General features: G+C 34.9%; 1 protein-coding gene across 1 annotated transcript; it reads right to left on the minus strand.

The window, feature by feature from the left end:
* Positions 1 to 1592: 1592 nt before the first annotated feature.
* Positions 1593 to 19426, minus strand: LOC121431072 (succinate--hydroxymethylglutarate CoA-transferase-like). Its single transcript, XM_041628546.1, has 13 exons — positions 19311 to 19426; positions 16370 to 16430; positions 15983 to 16056; positions 15112 to 15197; positions 14365 to 14415; positions 9942 to 10062; positions 8846 to 8937; positions 7104 to 7247; positions 5807 to 5902; positions 5090 to 5161; positions 4194 to 4291; positions 2814 to 2980; positions 1593 to 1955 (listed from the first exon to the last, which is right to left on the minus strand). The coding sequence occupies exons 1-13, from the start codon at positions 19375 to 19377 to the stop codon at positions 1801 to 1803; spliced, it is 1284 nt and encodes a 427-aa protein (XP_041484480.1). The 5' UTR covers positions 19378 to 19426; the 3' UTR covers positions 1593 to 1800.
* Positions 19427 to 19723: the final 297 nt, after the last annotated feature.

The following is a 19723-nucleotide window of genomic DNA, read 5'->3' on the forward strand; positions in this document are numbered from 1 at the left end:
AAATAGCAGCCAATTGTACAATTGCAGATTTTCTACAAGTACTTCGTAGATTCTGTAGTTTGATTCTTAACTTTTCACGCAAATTTGATGTTTTGAAGATACCATATCATGTGTTACAGCAACCAAATTGTTTATTCCGAATAGAGTCCGAAACTCTGTTCAGTGGGATAGAATGTCCCAAAAGTACATTCCAGTCAAGTATTTACGCCACCCAAAGAGTGAGCTTAAATCATAAAAGTATGAATTTGTGTAGCTAAGTAAATGCTGAGAAATGAATGCAAAACTTTGTGTCATGTGTGTACATTTCATTTGGTTTATTCTATTGATCGCAATTAAGGTATGTATGCACCGCTGAGGGCAGTGTTTCTTAAGAGCTCATTTTGGACATGTTGCAAATTTGGTAGCATTTTGAAGGAAAAGAAAAGCTATAATCCAGCTCAGTGAATCTGTAATGTACAAATGAGTAGTGCGACGTACTGGTATATAAAACAAAATGATTGTATAACATACACCAATCTAGATTTCCAACGTTGTGTATATCTTTTACAATAAAAAGTGCCGTCCGTTCCTTTTGACGAGTGATCCACTCATCAGTAGCTACATCCTTTAACCTGTTTAAATTTCAATATTTTGGTGGTATGGCCATATTTTAATATTACAGCATAAATGGATGAAAAAGAGAAGGCATTTGGGCCAATCAATAAGGTATCTAATTCTAAAGCCATGCACTTAGATGACCTTGGATTCATTTAAGATCGGAGTCATTATGTGATTGTCATTTTATTAGATTCCATCAAAACAAAAGATCATTACTCTCAACTGACATTTTCATTTAAACTTACACAATTACTATTTGATTAATGAATTATCATTTTTTGTGAGGGTATTGCATACTGGCTCAAAAGTTTATGAGGTAATCACATGAATATAAATACAAAACAAATATACCAGGGTCATAATAGGAATACATCAAATTACTGATATAAATGATACTGATTTATATCCATTTTTGCATAATGAAGTATCTTATTTACATTGGTTCTATTTCCTTGTCAAATTTTAGATGTCCTCATAACTTGCCATGGGGGGGGGGCATAAAACTGCCTGTAATATTTTCCTATCCTCTGATTGCACAGAATAAATTCAAATTAGATCATGCGGTCTATATAGACCTACTAGAATCTAATACTCATGATGCTGAAGATATTGATGATGATACATAACATTGAGCTTATTGTCTGTATCTCACTCAGCATCTATTCTCATCTGATTCTCCTATTTATGAATGGTGATGATCTATCCACCATGTTCCATTCTTTGGGCCGTATTCTGAAGTCAGGTTTACCTTAGACCATGGTCTAACTCTGTGCTTAAATTATGGGAAGCCAAAAGTGTCCAAATTTTTATTAAGTTGTATGTTTCTTATGTTTACTTTGCTCTTTGCTTATGTTTACTTTGCTCTTTCCTGATTCATCGATGGGGAAGACAATCATCTATTTATACTTCCTAGACAATTATGAATGATTTCAGAGCCAAATGAGCTGAAGTACATGTATATCTCTACCATTAGTGATTTATGTAACAACTGGCTATTCATACTTTAAACCCAAAACTTTAAACCTGAGTTTAAGTTAAACCTGAGTTCAGAATACGGGCCTTAGGATTCAATCTACCAATAAATCATCCTTAGAACAAATTATGTGAGCTCTCAAGTAATCTGACAAACCACTCTCATCAATTCTTCAAGTGTAGATCTGTATCTCGTCCTAATCATGGATGGATGTAGAAAGTAGTCCGGTCTCAAGGAAGAGCTATAGCTTTATCTCTGTGAAGCCCTTCTACCTGTGATTGTGTGTAGCCAAGAAGATTGATGAGAATGTCTGCTGTATGCTCTCCTAGTAATGGTGGTGGATAGCTCTCTTGGGTTGATATGTTACTGTATTGTACAGCATGGCCTGATAGATAAACAACACATAACAGTCATATTGTGACTGGTTGACATGGTTGGTTTGAAGAGGATGGCCTTAGTCATTTACTTGGCCCCTTTATCATCCACCTACCCAACCTCATGCACCCATTATTGAAATAGGGTGAAATTCATTTGTTCTTAGTCATAATAGTAATAGTTGAAATATATTTGATATATATTTTCACACATGTATACATACAGTATATCTCTCGAGTTAGGCCAAAATATTTCGTATTAAACTGGAATGTCAAATGTCACATTTCTCCAAAAGTTACATTGGTTGCCACTCCGGACACGTAGGCCTATAGACTTTAAAAAACTCTGAAAGTGTATGGGACGAAAATATTTACACGACCTTGCCATGCCTTATACGCCAGCTCGTAGCCTGAGATCATCACATTAAATTACTGGCTTAATAAACTTTCATTTTTTTCAAATTCTAATATTTTTCAGAGTAATAACAAAAATATTGATATTGATTGTCATATCATACAGCCCTATTTAGTGATAAAGCTATGACTGATATCCATATAAAAATACATTTTATCTTTTCTATCACAGGACAGTAATTCCACACTGTGCAACCCTAATCAAACTACCATGTTGTCCAAACAAAAAATGTCAAAGAATCTTTGTAGCTTGTATTTTAAAACCTTACAACTTCAAATTTTGATAGTCTAAAGATTTTGATAGTCTAAAGATTTCAGGTAAGTTTATTTATTAATTCTTAACATCCAAGTTATTATTATATCTTGTCTTTAAAGAGAACCTTCCCAAGCTATATATTGGCAGCGTTGAGGTGGCTGGTCACATTTGTGTAATGAAGTAAATATTGAATTCTTACCTGGGACTCTGATTGTACCTATTGTGGGATGAACAATCTCTTGAACTAAATGATTATGTTTGACCTGAGGATCATCAAACACCTGACCAATCGTATTGATCGGTCCGTAAGGAAAGCCACACCCCTCAAGAACATCCATCCAATCACTTGTAGTCTTCTCAGATAACCTACGACAAGAAGAATCAGAATGTTGATTTATGAATTCTGTGATTTGTGCTTTATACAGGGATGACTCCATTGTATAAGGCAAACAGGAAACCTGGGGAGCGATTCAACCACATTTGTGTCCAACAAGTTGGATATGAAAATTTTCTTGATTTTGATTGGCAATTAAGAAGTGCTGTTACTATGGCAACTGTTGGATAAATCCTTTCATGAAATGCTCCTCAGACTACTGAATCAAACTATTTCAATTTATTTTGTATAGGAATGACCTCAATCTGTTTGGCCCGTATAGGCCTACTGAAGTCAGGTTTAATTTAAACTTGGGTTTAAAGTTGTGGTTTAAATATGGATAGCCAATTGTGACATAAGTCACCAACACTTATGATTTTCATTACAGATCGAGCATACCGATCTTATGATTTTCATTACAGATCGAGCATACTGATCTCAAACAAATAGGAGTAACGCCGAAATTGTTAACAAATTATAATTTCCCCCTATAAAAGCCTCTTAATTTACTATCTATTGTCCACGGTGGACGGCATTTGAATAGTAATGAGTAAGAAAGAAGAGGATCGAGGGTATTTGAAGTTCAGTTCATCGTGGCTTAGCCGTGAACCAGAATAGCCTGGTGGTTGAGTCGCTGCCCGGAAAGCAGTAGATGGCAGGTTCGAATCCCACTGGTTCCAATTTTCTGACTTATGATCTTATGATTTTCATTACAGATCGAGCATACGAATCTTAAACAAATAGGAGTAATGCCGAAAATTTGCTAACAAATTATAATTTCCTCCTATAAAAGCCTCTTAATTTACTAAATCACTAACAGTAGAGATATAATACTCAGCTCATTTGACTCTCAAATCATTCATAATTGTCTAGGAAGTATAAATAAGATAATTGTCTTCACCATCAAAGAATCAGGAAAGAGCACAGTAAACATAAGAAATACACAATATAATAACTCTGACACTTCTGGCTCCCCATAATTTTAGCACAGATTTAGACCATGGTCTAAGTTAAACCCGAATATGGGCCTATCTTTGGGGAAGATTACATTTCAAGCAATTTTGTAACTTATCTAAAGCATTCATGCCAACTCTGTTTTGAATTCAAGGTTCTTTAAGTTGACATGAATCCATTCTTAGACATTTCTCATCAAGACCTATTTTTTTTCAATAGTACGTCTTTAAACAGACTAAGTATTTTTCTTACCTTTTTGAGAGGATAGGAAGAAGTGTTTCTCTATTGCGAACCCTCTGTGCATTGCTCTTGAACTCAGGGTCTTCTGCTACCTCAGATAAACATATCCTCTTCAAACAAACAAAAACAATAAAGAATGAAATACACAACAATGATAGAATCAAGTGAAATTTACTGACAAGGATGTCAGCATTGGAATATAGATCTTATCTTTCATTATTAAAAAGATAATACATTAAAGTAAATTGTGGAAATGATCGCAAACTTTCTTCTTCCATATGGAAAAATGGACTTCTTTATAGTAATAATGATAATTCAATACAATAATATGCTTTTATTCATCACAGTGATGACTCTAAGCACTTGGTATTCATAACACATCTACTAATTCTACTACTACTACTACTACTACTACTACTACTACTACTACTACTACTACTACTACTACTACTACTACTACTACTACTACTACTACTACTACTACTACTACTACTACTACTACTACTACTACTACTACTACTACTACTACTACTACTACTACTACTACTACTACTACTACTACTACTACTACTACTACTACTACTACTACTACTACTACTACTACTACTACTACTACTACTACTACTACTACTACTACTACTACTACTACTACTACTACTACTCTACTCCTACTACTACTACTACTACCACTACTTCTACTACTACTTCTACTACTACTACTACTACTACTACTACTACTACTACTGCTACTGCTACTGCTGCTGCTGCTGCTACTACTACTACTACTACTACTGCTACTACTACTACCACTACTACTACTGCTACTACTACTACTAATTATAATAATACTACTTCTACTACAATGTAAACACTGAATAATGTATCCCTGTAGAGACAGCAAGACTTACTTTACATAAAGTTTGGAATGATTTATCATTTCCAGCACCTATAATCAGGTAACCATCAGAAGTCTTGAAAGCCTGCCAAGAAAACACACAAACTTTTCTTGAACACGTTTAAACAAAATATTCATAATTGAGACTACATCAGCCCATTTCTTGACCAAGTTACACAATTTTCTCTTGTCACATCCATTTTGCCAAAAATAACTATATATTACTACACACTGATGCTTGCTTTAATGTGAAGTATTATGTTTAAAGTGGCCTCAAGTTGTGAAGATGTGTATGCAGTGCTTTTTATTAATACCTTTTGAATTTGGGAATAAAGAGATAAACGAATAAAAAAAAAGAAATGATTTATATGTATTCTTTCCCTCAGTTCAGTTTATAAGGCAGAGTACTTAAAGCTAGGGCAAGTATTATTACATTGCAAACTTTTCCCCATGTTTCATCATAAACAAATTGATGTGCCCGTGAAAAAGATGCACCAAAGAAACAATCTTGTTATAAAGGCATCATGCTATTTTCCAGTAGCCACATTGTCTTGTATATGATAAAATGATTTGTGAGGAAAAAATAAACACTTGTAGGAATGACGCTGCTTGGCTATTTCATCACATTTACATTGACTCTCCTTGACATCACATCAACAAGGTAGAAGTTTTGAAGCGTAATAGGAATCATATGATTTATGTTTAACCTTGATGAGAGAGAGTATATTACCTGATACGGAACAATACTCTCATGTTGTGTACCTCTTCTCTTTGCCTCTCTGCCATCCATTAAATAGTTAGTAGCAAGATGGGTTAATAGAGACACCTGTTAATATGACCAGATAAACAAACTTCAGAGGAAGCTTGTGTTCATTGCAATAAGAATAAAACAATATAAACAAGTGATGTTTGTTTATTAAAAGCCTATCCAAAAAAGGTCCTAATGAAAGATTCAACTTTTATTCTCAACACACTGAAATTTCCTTTGGGATTTTCTGCTACACAGTATGATGTGACGTGATATGATATTGCTGATGTAATGATAAGTGTTTGGGTTATGGACATTTGTTTCATCAGGCATAGATTTCATGATTACCCAAGCTCCAATTCTTCAGAGGTTTCACATCACATTGACTCTCCTTGACATCACATCAACAAGGTAGAAGTTTTGAAGCCGCAGTACTTTGAAAGGGGTGTGATACACTAAGCAGTAAGACCTCTCAACGAAGATAAAATGCGGTACAAGCTTCAGGGTGTCCACAACCCTATTATTCATCACCTCAACAAAGCGAGGCCACATTGTTGATTTTATAAAATGCAGTGGATAGTCTAACATTTCAAGGTAATTTTTCTAATGTATTGAGAGCAAAAGGCAAATTTTAAACACACTCAAATTGTATTCAAGTATTAATCTATCATTCCTATTTTAATGAGAGTTTTGATGTTTGCAGAATTTTTTAAGCAGATAATTCTTTGTCAAAAATGGAATTTTCTATTTTTTAAGATCTTGCACCTTCTCAAAATACATTTTGTATTATTCTTTACAAGGAACTAAATATATAAGCCTACACAAAGAACTAGATCATTAAAACCCATTTTATTCTAGATTATAAAATTGTTTTGACTAATTATCTATAGTTGAAGCAAACAGAGATTTCATGAGAAAGTCTTTAAAATCACTGTCATTAGTCACCACATTATCGTTGATCTAATTGTGGTTTATTTGTATCACTTAGCACTGTGAATACAATCTACATGTAAGCTGAAAATGATTGAATTCAAGATCACCAACATTAGTGTATTCTTATTGCTGGGAAAAGACCTAACACCCGGATAGAATGCTAGGCTTATTTTGTCAATTTTCAGCAATTAAACATTTGCTAAAATCTTTTGACAGAATTTATTATAATTTCATTGGATTCTGTTTGAACTCATTGTTACATCAGACACTTATGTTTGATACAAACTATTTCATGTGAACACCCACACACATATTTTATTCTGTAATGAATTCTCTGTATAAATACCTGTGTTGATAAAAGATTGGTATCAATTCTCTGGCCTTCTCCTGTCTGTGTCCTGTGTAATAATGCTGCTAGAATAGCTCCTTTGGCGTAGAGACCGGTAGACAGATCTGTCATTGCTACACCAACTTTACATGGATCACCTTCCTGTCAAAGGGCATACAAACCAACTGCCTTACAACACTTCAACTACTCAAGTACGCATATCTGGCCAGGTTAATTACATTCTATGCAGTGTAGTATATACTTGCATTTTAGCTCACTAATTAACTATTCAATACATTCATTCATGTACAACAGTAATTGTGTTACCAAGTAGCAAAACAATTAAATTTCTTTAAAAACATTTTAGTTTCTCTACAGAAAAATAAGTACTGGTACAGGCTACATTTATCCTGTGCATTAACAATATTCTTACTAAAAGGAATATTTTAAGACTACCTGTAGCCCTTTATAACACACAGTGAATGAGAAAAGTACACTGTGTTGGTCAATTCACTCCTGATTTAACCCTAGGCCGAGGGGGGGGGGGGCTCAACGATTTTACGTAATATATTCATCCAGCAATTTTTTTTTACTGTGACGCTCGCTGACTTTTTACTTTAAAGTCATGCGCATCTTTTGAGAACAAATTGGCGACACCTGGGTATGCGGTTCCCAAATTACACAGTCAGTCAACATTTTGTAAGTGCATGTCACACCAAAACTTGCTCAAAAACGTGGTTTCGCTATGTGTCTTTTCATAGCAGCTCTTCTGCATTCATTTAGTCTAAGATGAAATGTAAAACTTGGTAATGAAAAGTCTGCTTGTGTGAAAGATGCACTTCTGACAATGTGAATCTGACTTTTGACAAGGTACCTAAACTCAAGGGCCCGTATTCTGATAGCAGGTTTAACTTAAACTCAGGTTTAAAGTTGTGGTTTAAGCATGGAAAGCCAAAAGTATCAAAATTTTTATTAAGTTGTATTTTTCTTATGTTTACTGTGCTCTTTTCTGATTCATTAATGGTGAAGACACTCATCTATTCATACTTCCTAGACAGTTATGAATGATTTGAGAGCCAAATGAGCTGAAGTATGATATCTCTACTGTTAGTGATTCATTTAACAATTGGCTTTCCATACTTATACCACAACTTTAAACCTGAGTATAAATTAAACCAGCAATCAGAATACGGGCCAAGGAGTTGTAACAAGCCATGACACTGTTCACCTAGGTCTATAACTGTTTACATAATTATATAAAACTATCTTTGTGAAATAATGTCTACTCTGAATAACAAGTGCATTGATGATCACAAAATAAAGAGAGAGTAAGAAGGGAGAAGAAATTAAAAAAGATGAGAATAAAGAAAAGACGGATATTAAAGAAAAAGAAATGAATTAATCAATATACATCATACTGTTGCACAATGGATAGAAAGCAAATTCTTTAACAATACTTAATCATACACCATTGAGCACAATTAATTATATTCAGGCATGTCCACTTTGCAAATTGAAATTTATGTTCAGGATTTTGGATAATGATTGCATTATGTTCATAACAATTATCAATATTGTAATATAAAAATTATCCTTACATTGACACTTGTTATTCACGATTTAACCAGGAGAAAAACCCCCATGCATTTCGGGTGGTTTTGAGAAACCTGAAGTATCCCATGTATCCTACAATAAAGTTAATTACATGCCCCCCCCTTGCCTGTTATGTTTTGACTATTATTCTGGATAGCTTATGATACCTCTGGTCCTGTTATATTCATCAGTCCTGCCATCCCTGCAGCGATCAGATCATATCCACCCCTCGATGAATATGGACCAGTCTGACCATAACCTTAAAAAAAAAAAAAAAACTGAGATCACTTGATGAAAACACCTAGCTAGAATATAATTTAAAAGTGTAAAAAATGAGTTTATCTGACTAAATTGAATACAGAAACCTAAATCATTCATATCAATAATATTAATAATGGCATATTTACCCAGGGTAGCCAATTCAGTTCCGAAAACTGTTCTCCTAGCGGGCCCTGCTGTTATTATTACCCCGGCTTTAGCAGGGCTACCTTGATTGGGTGCTCGAGCATTCAAGGAATTACTTCCTGATATGCTCAGGAAGTGTACCCATACACCTCACCTGGGTTGAGTGCAGTACAATGTGGATAAATTTCTTGCCGAAGGAACTTATGGAATGGCTGGGATTTGAACCCACGACCCTCTGTTTCAAAGTCCGGGGACTAATCCACTGGACCACAACGCTCCACAATCATTTTTTTTATATGTTTCTATTAAACAAATAAAAAAAAATCATTAACAATCACAAGCAATCAGAACATTTACAAAATATTGTGTCATTAAACACACAAAAAAGATAGGAAATTCTAACAGGACCAGGCTCAAAAACAGTCAATCTGAGCTTGTCTTCCTGTATAAAGATATTTTAATAAATAAATAAGTAAAAGAAATAAAAATACAAAAGATCATTGGCAACAATTTAAGCGATTGGGCATACAATTCAACTGAAGGTTTTGAAATTATAAATGTATAGCATGTACAAATTCATCATAACTTTACAAAGCCCTATGGGCAAAAAATTCTATAAAATAATTGTCCAGAGAGTATTTATCCTCTCTATGCATTCTAAGGTGAAAAGAAAATTTCAAGTTGATACACTTAATACACCATGTATTGATATTAACCTATACCATGTTTTTGAGACAACCCCAACTATCCACTGTGTTTCTAACATACACCTGAGGGAAGGGAAATCCTCTAGAGAAATTTGACAATTGCAAAGTAAAAAATACAAACGGTGAAAATGGCCTGTCTGATTGGACTCACCTGTAATAGTGCAGTATATTAGACCAGGGTTGCTTTCTTTCAAGGATTCATACCCTAAACCAAGTTCCTCTAGTTTTCCAGGAATGTAATTCTCCAGGACTACATCACTAGACGCAATCAGCTGGAAGAAAATAATCAAAAGTTATTTCTGCTTAACCCTATTACTCCCAGGGTATCTTGATTCTTGTCAATACCAGGACTGGGGGTATTTCAGCTTCCCCTTAATGAAGATCTTGGCTGCAGATCACGCGAATGCTGCAATGAATACTTGCACAAAGATAGAGTTTGATTTAATCTATGTGATTGCATAGGTTAATCTCCCTTGATGAAGGTAATTTATTTTATATTAATTATGCTAGTTTATTCATGAAATCATTATTTTTGCTTTAATTGAATAAATAGAGCTCCTAGAATGCTAATTTCTGGTGTAAATATTCTTTGTAGCATTCCCAAGAATTATAATTGGAAAAAAAATCTACAATCAAAATCCAATTTCAATTTATTTTTTATTGTAGTTCAAATTTCTTATGTATTTCTTAGTTTTCTGTTCTTTTTTTTCATAACATTGTCAGTCACATTATTTTGGTCATAAATAGCATCAAATTATAAAATGACTGTTGTCATTGAAAGCAAAAATGCTCACTCATTTATGACTTTTAAATGAAACATTTTTTATCTACTTTGTATATGAAATAATGTTTTGAAGCAAATTTGGGTCTGACATGCACTTAAATAATCTTGCATAATTTCATAACCACATACCCAGGTGTCACAAATTCAGTATAAGAAATTGTGCGAGAGTAAAAATTCAGCAAGCGTCATGGGCAAAAATTGTGCAGCAGATTTATCATGATAAGTGGAATGCTTCTGGCCGTCTCACCTGCATCACGCGGTTCAATATAGCAGCAGTGCTGACTTTGAATACTACTCTAACTCACACAAGATGTTCAGTGATACATGGTTACTCTTATGTCCACTTTTTATGAACTAGACCAATAAACTTACAGAGATATGATGGTTATTCAACAAAAAACCCTAACATGGCCAAAGTTCATTGACCTTACATGACCTTTGACCTTGATCATGTGACCTGAAACTCGCACAGGATGTTCAGTGATACTTGATTACTCTTATGTACAAGTTTCATGAATCAGATCCATAAACTTTCAAAGTTTTGATGGTAATTCTACAGATACACCCAATTCGGCCAAAGTTCATTGACCCTAAATGACCTTTGACCTTGGTCATGTGACGTGAAACTCATGCAGGATGTTCAGTGATACTTGATTAACCTTATGTCCAAGTTTCATGAACTAGGTCCATATATTTTCTAAGTTATGATGACATTTCAAAAACTTAACCTCAGGTTAAGATTTCAATGTTGATTCCTCCAACATGGTCTAAGTTCATTGACCCTAAATGACCTTTGACCTTGGTCATGTGACATGAAACTTTAATAGGATGTTCAGTAATACTTGATTAACCTTATGGCCAAGTTTCATGAACTAGGTCCATATACTTTCTAAGTTATGATGTCATTTCAAAAACTTAACCTCAGGTTAAGATTTGATGTTGACGCCGCCGCCGCCGTCGGAAAAGCGGCGCCTATAGTCTCACTCTGCTTCGCAGGTGAGACAAAAACTGTAGAAGGGGGGGGAAGCATTATGTCCACCCTGGGAGTATCTGGGTTAAATCAAAATCAATATCATTACAACAAAAATGAATCCATAACAAAAAACTTTAAAATTACCTTAAATAAACTGTCAATATATCATTGTAAATCAAGATATGGCATAACCGAATTTTGTGAAATCATAAAATCTAAGCAAAATAATAATCACACTAGTTAACACAGATATGCACAAGTACATGTACACGTAGGATAGTAGATTATTTTGTTTGGAAAGAGTCCTGACATGGGACTGGTTTTCCATGATTCTCAATGTAATTCTTCAGCAATTATTATGCACATACATGAATGTATTGTTTATTCATACATGCAAGGCGTTCATGAATTTGTATTCTGTTCAAACTCATTTTGAGATCCTTACCACTGGCATTGACGTTTAACCCTAAACAGGCTGGGGGGGGGGGGGGGTTGAATCAAGAACATTTTTACCAAAAATTAGTATTCTAGGAGCTTTATTTAGTGAATGAGAGCAAAATGTAATATTTATGCATAAATTACCATAATTCATATAAAATTAAATCTCTTTATTTTGGAAAATTTTACCATACAGCTTCGTAGATTACATCGCACACTACCAGCGTGCAAATTTTTGCGCCTGCGCGATCGGCGGCCAAGATAGTTTAAAAAAATAAAAATTGAACAAAAGAATATTAAGAAGTATAATTTCACATAATCAAACTATGTTTAATGCCTGGGTATACATTTAACCTCATTCAAAGAGCAAAACAAAAGTGAAATTAGACAATAATTATGCAACCAATTATGCAAACTCATTTAATTCTTTCTTTACCAATATTGGGCCCGAGCTTGCAAACAAAATTAATAGTCCCAACGCACATTTTAAAGATTACCTCTCAGATCCAAATCAAGAATCTCTCTTTTTAACCCCAACAAACCCCTCCGAAATAATCAATACTGTTCGTTCCCTTCATAATTCTAGATCTTCTGGTTGTGATGGCATTAACATGTCTCTTCTTAAGCAAATAATTCACCCTCTTGCTAGCCCTCTGACTCACATATTTAATAATTCCCTATGTCAAGGTGTTTTTCCAGATTTATCAAAAGTAGCAAAAGTTAATCCAATCCAATATCTATTCTTAACAGATTTAGCATTTCTTCAATTTTACGACAAAATAACAAATGCCATAGCAAACAAAGAACATGTAATTGGCATTTTTTGCGATCTTAGTAAAGCATTTGACACCCTTAACCATGATATTTTACTCTTCAAACTCAACCATTATGGAATACGAGGTCAATGTCTCTCATTTATTAAAGACTACTTAAATAATCAAAGGCAATATGTCAATTTTAACAGTTTCGACTCTGATTCTCTTTTAGTTCGATGTGGTGTCCCTCAAGGTTCCATTTTAGGCCCACTTTTATTTTTACTCTATATTAACGACATCATTAGAACCTCCTCTATTTTATCCTTCGTTTTATTTGCCGACAACACCAATATATTTTATTCTCATAGAGACCTTAATTCATTAAACAATATCGTAAATTGTGAAATTAATAAAGTATCAAACTGGTTCAAAGCCAATAAACTCTCTCTTAATACAAAAAAGACACATTTTATGTACTTCAGACACCATTCCCATAACATTAACACACCGATTTACATTAATATTGACGGCACCCCTCTAGAACAGAAAAAACAATCTAAATTTTTAGGTGTAATTATGGATGAATCTTTGACTTGGAATCAAGACATACGCGTGTACACCACGTTACGATGTCCGTTTCCAAAAGTATTGGGATAATTTCCAAGTTAAAATTCACTCTTCCTGACAGTACTTTATTCTTGTTATACAATTCGTTAGTCCTCCCTTATATAACATATTGTAATGTCGTCTGGGCAAATTGTGGTTCTTTTAAACTCAATTCTATCTTTAAATTACAAAAAAGAGCAATCCTTATATGCACAGGGTCACATTACTTGGCTCATTCTGACCCATCGTTTCATAAACTCAAAACCTTAAAAATATTTGATATCAATACAATTCAAGTAGCCATCTTTATGTTCAAATACTTTAATAATCAACTTCCTCCATCCTTTAATAATATGTTTAGGTTTAACAGGTCTGTTCATTCCCACCCAACCCGCTCATCAGGAAACCTTCATCTCACCAACCCTAAGTTATTAATAACTCATAAATCAATTCGACATTATGGTCCTGATATTTGGAACAACTTTCCAGACAATATTAAGTCATGTTCAACAATATACTCATTCAAAGCCACTATTAAAAGAAAAACCATTGAATCATATGCATCCCCCTCTTCAAGTTAATTATTCACCTGCCCTTTACTGCACCCGCACCTGCATTGCACCCACTTGATCAATGAAGAAATAAATTTATGTACCATTTTACGAGGCCGCCATCATTTTCAAGCTTAACCGCTCACGATGGCGGTCTCCTGCATTCATTTAAACTATTATTTTCTTTCGATTGAATATTGCTTCTTGTCGATATTTATTTTTCATTGCTTTATTATGACTATTGCTTTATTACTTTGTGAAACTGAATTGTATCACCTTATTGTTATGTTGCATATATTATCTTGAATGCAGAAATAAATAAAATCAAAATAAAATCAAATCAAATAAGACAATTGCTAAGAAGAAACTGAGAACCGACCCCATATGTCAAACCCAGTTCGGCCAATTCGAGCTGGATACAAAGTTTAACAGTTTTTTTTTGTTGAGAAGAGTTTACTCTTACATACCTTTTTTACAACTTCAATTCCTCTTGGATGTTTGAGATTTACGGCAAGACTCTGTTGGGTGAAAAATAAAAATATTTGTTGCATGAAATTACAACCAGTTTGAGACAGTATTGAAAATACAGGGGGAAACAGGAGAAATATATCACTTGAGGTAAGTCTATAAAATAGCCATACTATTCTAAGAGGTACCCTGATAGACGTATATCAATTCAGAATTACAAACAAACTCGAAAGAAGATTAAAACAGAATAAATGGGACTCATCTGACTGGCTAATTACCTTTTTCATAGCTTCATACATGATCTCCTTTTCCACCTATATTTAGTCAGTGTATTAATATGCTTTTCAGTTTCATGTGTTACATGTAGATTTTTACATGAGGGGTCATGTAGTTTCAATAACTTACAAAACTGTGATAAAGTTTAAAAAAATGAGTGATTTTGTTTACAGTACTAAGTAAGTAAATACATGTAATTAAACAAGAAAGTAATAGGTAAGTATGTAAGCAAGTAAATAATTAAGCAAGGAAGTCCATAAGCGAGTGAGTGTGTAATCAAGGAAGTCAGTGAGTAAGTAAGCAAGTGTGTAAGCAAGCGAGTAAGTAAGAAAATAAGCAAGAAATTAAGTGAGTAGGTGTGTAAGTGAGTAAGTATGTAAGAACATAAGTAAATGAGTAAGAGAATAAATAAGTTAGTGAGCATATAAGTGAGTAGATAAAAGTGAGACAGATCACAATTTGTACCATACCTTTTTATTTCTATTGACTGACAGAAAATAGCAGCTTTCTCCATTGATGAATGGAGGACCCCAGTGTCTTGTTTCATCTCCTGTACCTAGTCATTTAGAGAGTCGTTAATAAACAACAAAGAGTAGTCATAAGGTATTCATTTCAAGAAGAAAGTGGCTGTATTGTAAACTCCACTTTATCTTGGACATAATATGTAATTATCCTGATTTCTTTTTGTCTCGCCCACCAGGGGTGAAGGCAAGACTTAGGGATCCAAATGTCGTCCGTCCGTCACAAACCTAATGACACATAACTCCTCAACCGTAAGTCGCTTTTCAACCAAACTTGGATGGTAGATGGACTTGGGGGACCTGCATGTTATGCTGCAGTCGGAGGTCACATGATAAAGTCAAAGGTCATTTTCAGGTCAACGTTAAAGTTTACATGCAAGACTCTCTTATGACGCCTAACTCTGCAACCGTAAGTCACTTTTCAACAAAACTTGGATGGAAGATGTACTTAGGCGACCTGCATGTTACGCTGCAGTCGGAGGTCACATGGTATGGTCAAAGGTCATTTTCAGGTCAACATTAAAGTTTACGTGCAAGGCTCTTATGACAAGTGTTATTTTGTCTTAGTCATTTCACAATGAAGTTTTAATACAATTCTGTTGCGTGCACTTGCAAATCACGATATTTATGGTTATTTTCATAAGTGGGCGAGACACAAAATTGCTCTTGCCTTGTTTTTTTTAAATGAATCATTCTTGTAAATTAACACTTGATGTTAATTTTAATAACCTAGTCATGATATTTGTATTTGTTTAAAATACTAATGTCATGAAATTAATACAATTTTATTTTCAGAATTATAATAATGCTCAGTTTTTACCTGGTCTTTCTATCTTGATAACTTCCGCCCCAAGATCTCCTAATAACATAGAACAGAATGGTCCTGCTAAAACTCTACAAAACAAATACCAGAATGAAATAAAATATTAGCTATCTCAAAGTCTAGATGTAAACCCTTGAAGATTTATCGCCCCCTCCCTTACCTCTTACTTCATTAGGAAAAGATGAATTCTGAAACAATTAACACAACTGATCAAATTTCACACAAAAAATCCTGTCCAGAGAATTTATACAAAAAAGGAATAAAAAGGTATGATTAAATTGTTTATTTTTCTATGACTTTGCTTAATAAAACCACACACTTGTGAAACAATGGATACAGCACACAATAAAATCAACACTAAATAAAAGTAAATTTATATTTTACCTTGATAGATCAACTACTCTGATACCAGTAAGTGGTGATGAAACAGATGATAGACATCTCACTGTATCAAGAAAATTGAGAAAAAATACTTTTTACTATCAAGGCTCTTATTATCAATTACCTCCTAAGTTTTTTCCACTAGTAAAAGGGATTTTCTGATAACTTCGTGAAGGCTATTCTAACAGCCCTTTCACACGGTAAAAAAAAAATAATTTGAATGATAATTCCAGTGAAAAATAAGGCTAATGATGGACTTTTAGCATGTGTGAAACCAAACTAGAATCACAAATGCTAATCACAACCACAAATTCAAATTCTACTCCAGAGGTAAATTCCAGTAAAGCTTTACTCAAATTACGATACAAATTTGCCATGTGAAAAGTTCAATGATTCTAAAGATGAATTGCAATCATCATTACAATGATTCAAGATTCACGTGTGAAAAGGCCCTATTAAAAAAAAGTCAAATCTCCAGATTTTAATTGGCTAACGCATCCAGTCAAAGTACATTTGAAAACAGGTTGGAAATAAAGTTACAAAATCTATACTATACATGCTTCCAAAATTCATGATTCAAGGAGTTTTTTAACATTTTTAAAAATTTCTCCTCGTACACAGACGGCTCGCAATTGTGCAGCCACCATTAGGGGACTTGCAATGCAAAATCCCCCCGTCAGGGCTCTTCAATTTTTGTCTTTAATGAAGAAAAATTTTGAAAATTAACGTGACCAAAATGCAAATCAATATTCCCTCTTGGCATTACTTGCCAAAAACAAAGAAAAATCAAGTTAAAAGGAAAAAAACAGTAACTTACCTCGGCTGTCGCGCAAATTCACTTCCCCGTTTTATCCGATCTTAAGTACATAAACATATAGCCATTGAGTCCCCTGTACAAAACGCGCTAGAACTTTTGTCTCTGTATTTGGTGAGTGAAGCCAACGGAGTTCAGCTGAACAACCAACATAACAGAGACTGAAGCTTTTGGTCTACCATAGTCCAAAAAGGGTATAATAACAGCCTTATAAAAGGTCAAAAGGCTTTTGGTGACATGTTTCTATATAATTCATACCTTAAAGAGAAATTCCAGTAGTTGCAGTTAACACTGATTTCATCAGAAAGTCTGTGAACAAGGCCTAATTGCCAGCATATCATCGAGGATCTAGATCTGGTACAGTTACATTTACTGGACTTTGTGAAATCTTGAAATCTACGCTGAAAAATGTTCACACCGAAAATCCCCAACACAGATAAGCGCACGTGGGACAATGTATAATTATTGCTTAGGGCGTCGGGCCCGACGCCCTACCCGAATCCCGTGCTTATTTGCTGATTTCTCAGCAATTACACAATTTCTTCCAGAATCCTTTGGCACATGCGTTTTATTTATACAAACAGACACTTTAGTGGTCATTTCATTGGATTCTGTACGAACTCATTTTGATATCGTTACCAAAACTAGCATTTACCTTTAAGTTTGATTTCACTGTCAAAAAATATAAATGTTAATAATATAATTCATTCTCAGTCGGAGCGTTGTGGCCCAGTGGATTAGTCTTCTGACTTTGAAACATAGGGTCGTGGGTTCGAATCCCAGCCATGGCGTAATTTCCTTCTGCAAGAAATTTATCCACAATGTGCTGCACTCGACCCAGGTGAAGTGAATGGGTACCCGGTAGGAAGAAATTCCTTGAATGCTTTGAGCGCCTACTAGGCAGCCCAGCTAAAGCCGGGGTAACAGAGATGCCAAGTTCAAAGACCAGCTATGCATGAGATTTTCTGTGAATCTGAGTGAGATCACAGACATTGTGTACAATATGGGGATAGGCTGTGATAGTTGCGTGCCGTGAGACAGACATTTGAGGGGATGAACAAGAGTGCAAAATGCGTGAGTCTCACGCATAATGCGTGAGACTTGGTAGCTCTGGGGTAATAATAATAGCAGGGCCCACTAGGAGAAGTTTTCGGACCTGAAGTGGCTTCCCTGGGTAAATATACCTATATTATTAGGCAGTGTATACAGCCACATGCGTGTGTCTTTACCATCCAGCCACACGCGTGTGGTTATATCCAGAACACCTATCTGTGGATACCGCCACACGCCGCCAGTAATAACAGTAAAACACGTATGTAGGTCTGACCGTCTATATCACGATCAAAATAACCTCATTTCTTCATTAAATTCTTACATTCTAAACCCCTTTGATTTCTTTAAATCGTTTCAATTTCATTCTCACCGTCTCCTTTCCTTGCTTTTCTTGTCTTGTTACAAAAGGCCGCCTGTTAAATAGCAAATTTCCACACTTTTTCTACTTGTGTCGATTCTCTACTGACTCTAGGCTATGTGCGCGTACGTACGTGCGTACGTACGAAACCCAAACTGTGTATGTCTACTACTGCGCTGCGCTAACGCTGTATGGGTCTGCCACCTGCACCGCGAAGGAAGCCAGAATCGACACAAGTAGAAAAAGAGAATTTGCTGTTAAACAGACGACCGTTTGTAACAAGACAAGAAAAGCAAGGAGAGAAGACGGTGAGAATGAAATTGAAACGATCTAAGGATATCAAAGGGGTTTAGAATGTAAGAATTTAATGAAGAAATGAAGTTATTTTGATCGTGATATAGACGGTCAGACCTACATACGTGTTTTACTGTTATTACTGGCGGCGTGTGGCGGTATCCACAGATAGGTGTTCTGGATATAACCACACGCGTGTGGCTGGATGGTAAAGACACACGCGTGTGGCTGTATACACTGCCATATTATTATTATCTCACACATGTCAGTAAAATTATTCCAACATCAATCTTAATGTGTGGGACAAAACATTCAAGTAAACGAAAGTCGAACTCGAAAGGAACTTTTTCTTAATATGTATTGTTATCGTTACTTTCTTTCCCGAACTAAAGCTCAGAACTACTGTTTCAAAGAATTATACTTACAATTAAGCATCCTCGTCAAAAAGAATGTCTTACTGCTACTTCGCATCCAATTTCCTGTAAAATTCATATTAAACGTCTTTTCACATTTCGGAAAATCAGATTGCAAATGTATACATTTGGGCGGGGCTAAAGGGATAGGGGCGTGGCCACTGTAACTGATGCGAGCTAGCGCGATGGGACAGAAAGTTTCATCATGTAAATGTTGTGAATAAAAAATCAGTATTAAAGGGGGCAGGTCTGCGCACCTAACAGTTTAACTCAAGATTAAACGTGATACACATTTTTATTTCACACATAATCAGTTGTTCCTTTATATTATATGGTGTGCCCCTTTGGTAAAAATTTTGAGAGCCTTCTTGGAAAAAAAAAATCGCGCGGCCGCGGCCACTGCAGTCATTTTAGATTGAGCGAAA

Source organism: Lytechinus variegatus, chromosome 17, assembly GCF_018143015.1.
Source record: "Lytechinus variegatus isolate NC3 chromosome 17, Lvar_3.0, whole genome shotgun sequence".
Taxonomy (NCBI): Eukaryota; Metazoa; Echinodermata; class Echinoidea; order Temnopleuroida; family Toxopneustidae; genus Lytechinus; species Lytechinus variegatus.

What these genes read in the sequence shown, in the direction of transcription:
- LOC121431072 (XM_041628546.1), bottom strand. Translation starts at nt 19,377, where the DNA reads ATGAATTTTACAGGAAATTGGATGCGAAGTAGCAGTAAGACATTCTTT. An exon ending in AGAGTAGTTGATCTATCAAG is followed by an intron (nt 16,057 to 16,369) that starts GTAAAATATAAA and finishes TTTGTTTTGTAG; the next exon opens with AGTTTTAGCAGGACCATTCT. An exon ending in CATTCCAAACTTTATGTAAA is followed by an intron (nt 4,292 to 5,089) that starts GTAAGTCTTGCT and finishes GTTTGTTTGAAG; the next exon opens with AGGATATGTTTATCTGAGGT.